The sequence below is a fragment of the Mirounga leonina genome, unplaced genomic scaffold (genome assembly GCF_011800145.1).
Source record: "Mirounga leonina isolate KUSES-001 unplaced genomic scaffold, KU_Mleo_1.0 Mir_173, whole genome shotgun sequence".
Classification (NCBI taxonomy): domain Eukaryota; kingdom Metazoa; phylum Chordata; class Mammalia; order Carnivora; family Phocidae; genus Mirounga; species Mirounga leonina.
In genome coordinates this window covers 63,810,573-63,813,633 of record NW_023270447.1, presented here as the reverse complement: position 1 = coordinate 63,813,633, position 3,061 = coordinate 63,810,573, and the positions used below count along the sequence as shown (strand labels likewise).

General features: G+C 55.5%; 1 protein-coding gene across 2 annotated transcripts; it reads right to left on the bottom strand.

Annotated features, from left to right (window-relative positions):
* HPCAL4 (hippocalcin like 4) lies at positions 1 to 2,264 on the bottom strand. 2 transcript variants are annotated; one of them, XM_035020185.1, is made up of 3 exons: positions 2,103 to 2,264; positions 1,704 to 1,919; positions 1 to 205 (listed from the first exon to the last, which is right to left on the bottom strand). In XM_035020185.1, exons 1-3 carry the CDS (start codon positions 2,262 to 2,264, stop codon positions 8 to 10), a joined length of 576 nt encoding a protein of 191 aa, XP_034876076.1. In that variant the 3' UTR covers positions 1 to 7. The 2 variants fall into 2 exon arrangements, with proteins under 2 accessions (XP_034876076.1, XP_034876077.1); XM_035020186.1 differs by lacking the exon at positions 1,704 to 1,919 and having other exon boundaries at positions 8 to 205.
* Between the last annotated feature and the right edge of the window lie 797 nt (positions 2,265 to 3,061).

Here is a 3,061-nt window from a genome sequence, read left to right as displayed (position 1 = left end):
CCAGCCTCTACTTCTGCATGTCACACTGCAGTAGCAGCACAATGGATGGGTCACTCTTGGCCGCCTCCTTGAACTCCTCCAGCGTAATTTGGTCGTCCTTATCCTGGTCCATCTTCTTGAAGATCTTGTCCACACGCTGCTGGGGCGTGAGCCCATCCTGGTTCATGCGCATCATGATCACAGTGCCCACCATCTTGTAGATAGCCTGGTGGGGGTGGGGGGCAAGGGAGGAACTGTGAACACTCACAGCGGGCAGGGATGATCAGGGGTGAATGAAGGGGGTTGGGGATGGGTGGGGAGAACATGGGAGATGGCGAGGATAGTGGAAGGTGATATATGGTCATTAAGACTGAATGGGTATCTCATACCACACACGTCCACAACCCAACTCTTCACCTCCAACCTGCTCTTCCCTCAGCATTCCCTGTCTCAGTAAATAGCAAATTCATCCTTCTAGTCGTTCGGACCAAAAGTCTTGATGCCATGCTAGACTCTCCCTCATGTCCAATCCTTCAGCAAATCTTGTCAGCCCAAATATTGCAATAGGTCTTGTCTCCAACCACTTCCACTGCTCTCCCAGCGTTGCTGTTTTCCATCAGCTCCTGACTGGCCTGCAGTGGAAGCATCCTAACTGGTCTCCCTGCTTCTGCCTTCCTGTGCCCTTAGTCTGTTCTCCACACAGAGAATAGAGAGCTGTAAATGGCTTCCCATCTCGCTCAGAATAAAGTCAAATCTCTACCCCAGACTGTGAGATGCTAAGTGATTTCCCCTCATCCACTTCTCTCACACCACTCTGGCCTCCTGGCTACTCCTTGAACACTGCAAACACAATCCCACCTCAGTGTCTTTGTATTTACTGCTCCCTCTGCATAGAACACTCTTCCCCCAGACGTTTACATGATTAGCTCCCTCACCTTATTCAGGTTGCTGCTCACATTTCACCCCATAGACCTCTCTTCCATCGCTCTCACTCCCCTTACTTTGCTTTGCTTATCTTCATAATACTTACTGCTTGACATAGCACAGGTTGTTTTCTTTTCTTTTCTTTTTTTTTTAAAGATTTTATTTATTTATTTAACAGAGAGAGTGAGAGAGCACAAGCAGGGGGAGCAGGAGAAGGAAAGGGAGAAGCAGGCTTCCCGCCAAGCAGGGAGCCCGATGCGGGGCTCGATCCCAGGACCCCGGGATCATGACCTGAGCCGAAGGCAGACGCTTAACCATCTGAGCCACCCAGGCGCCCCAGCACAGGTTGTTTTCCTGTTTTAAAATCTTCTCGCTACAGAAGGAGTGTCCTAATAAAGCAGAACTTTGAACAGGGCCTGGCACACGGTAGGCACGCCATACATACTTGTTTAAATATAATGAGTTAGAAACTTAGGCTCTGGAGGCAGAGTCCTTGGATTTGAGTCATGAACCACCACTTGATGTTTCCTCCTCCGTAAAATGGGGTTTCTGTCAGTACCTACCCCATAGGGTTTCTGGGTAAATCACTTAGCACGAGGCCTGTCCTACACTGCGCAGCCAACCAATGCTAGTTAACCACTGGGTCCTGGGAGGCGGGGTGCGGGGACAGGTGGAGCGCAGCCAGGACGCTCCTGAGGCCCGACAGTAGGGTGCCTGGAGAGGGCTGGAGAGGACCCGCCACGAAGACGGGAGGGGCATCACCCCAGCACAACCTGGCCTCCCGCATCCACCCCGCGTACCTCGATGATCTCCAGCATCTCCAGGCGCGTGATGCGCCCGTCGCCATCCAGGTCGTACATCTCAAAGGCCCAGTTGAGCTTCTGCTCAAAGCTGCCGCGGGAGGTGACCGAAAGGGCACAGATGAACTCCCGGAAGTCGATGGTGCCGTCGCCGTTCTTGTCGAAGGTGCGGAAAGCGTGCTGCGCAAACTTGGAGGCGTCGCCGTAGGGAAAGAACTGAGGCGTGGAAGGGGTATTGGGGCGAAGCCACAGCCTTGCGGTCTCTGCCCGCCTCCGCGATTGCTTGGCCCCGCCCCTGGCCGTCCAGCCCACCCCCTAGATGGCCTGGCCCCACCCCCACCCATCCGGCCCGCCCCCTGGAGTTCCCTGGCCCCGCCCCCGGCCGCCCGGCCCGCCCACCTTGATGTAGAGCTGCTGGAATTCCTCCAGGTTGAGGATGCCGCTGGGGCAGTCCTTCAGGAAACCCTTGTACCACTGCTTCAGCTCCTGCTCGCTGAACTCGGTGTTCTGAACCAGGTCCTCCAGCACCTCCGGGGCCAGCTTGCTGTTGGTCTTCCCCATGGCAGGGCCTGGGGGACATGGGCTCCCTCAGTTTGGTCCATGGAAAGGCCCTCACCTCACCAGCGGTCCCCTAAGTCCCCATAGGACAGGGTTCCCTTTCTCCACAACAACCCCTCACATAACAAACCCCACATTCCCACAACCAAGATCCCTCCTTCCACAGCAGTGTGGGTCCCCTCCTGTCACCACCATCCTCAACAAGCCCACCTTCCTACAGCTAGGCCCTATTCTTCACACCCCTTCCCATAGGAGGTCCTATCTCCCTCCCCACACACGGGAGGGGTCCCTTCCCCCATCACACTCCCCCATGGCAGGGCCTCTTCTCTCCACAGCAGCCCCTCCCCTCTCCTCACAGCAGGTTTCCCTTCCTGGCACCTAGGATCTCCACCCCCAGGTCTCAGCTCCCCATCTTCTCGCTGACCCAGGCTAATGTCAGTCTTCATCCTCCCCTCTCCTGTGTACACCTGGCAGAGCTTCCCACACCCCTAGGATAGAGTCTTAATCCTCTCCTTGCTATTTAGAGCTTTCCTCCCATGGCCCTACCCGCCTCTGCAGGCTCTTCAATGCCCAGGGACCTGAGGAAGGTTCCTCGTGTGTCCCCCTGGCACCATCTCCCAAGTTCTTCCTCAAGGCATTCCAGGCCATCCCAGCAGGAAGCTTCTCTCTCTCCTTCCTCTGTACAAATAGAAGTCCTAGCTGATAGCATTGATGACCCTGACTCATCCTGCTTTTCATTAGTCATTCATTCCCTGAGCATTTACTGAGGCTGACTGTGTGTGCCAGGTCCCGTGCCAGTG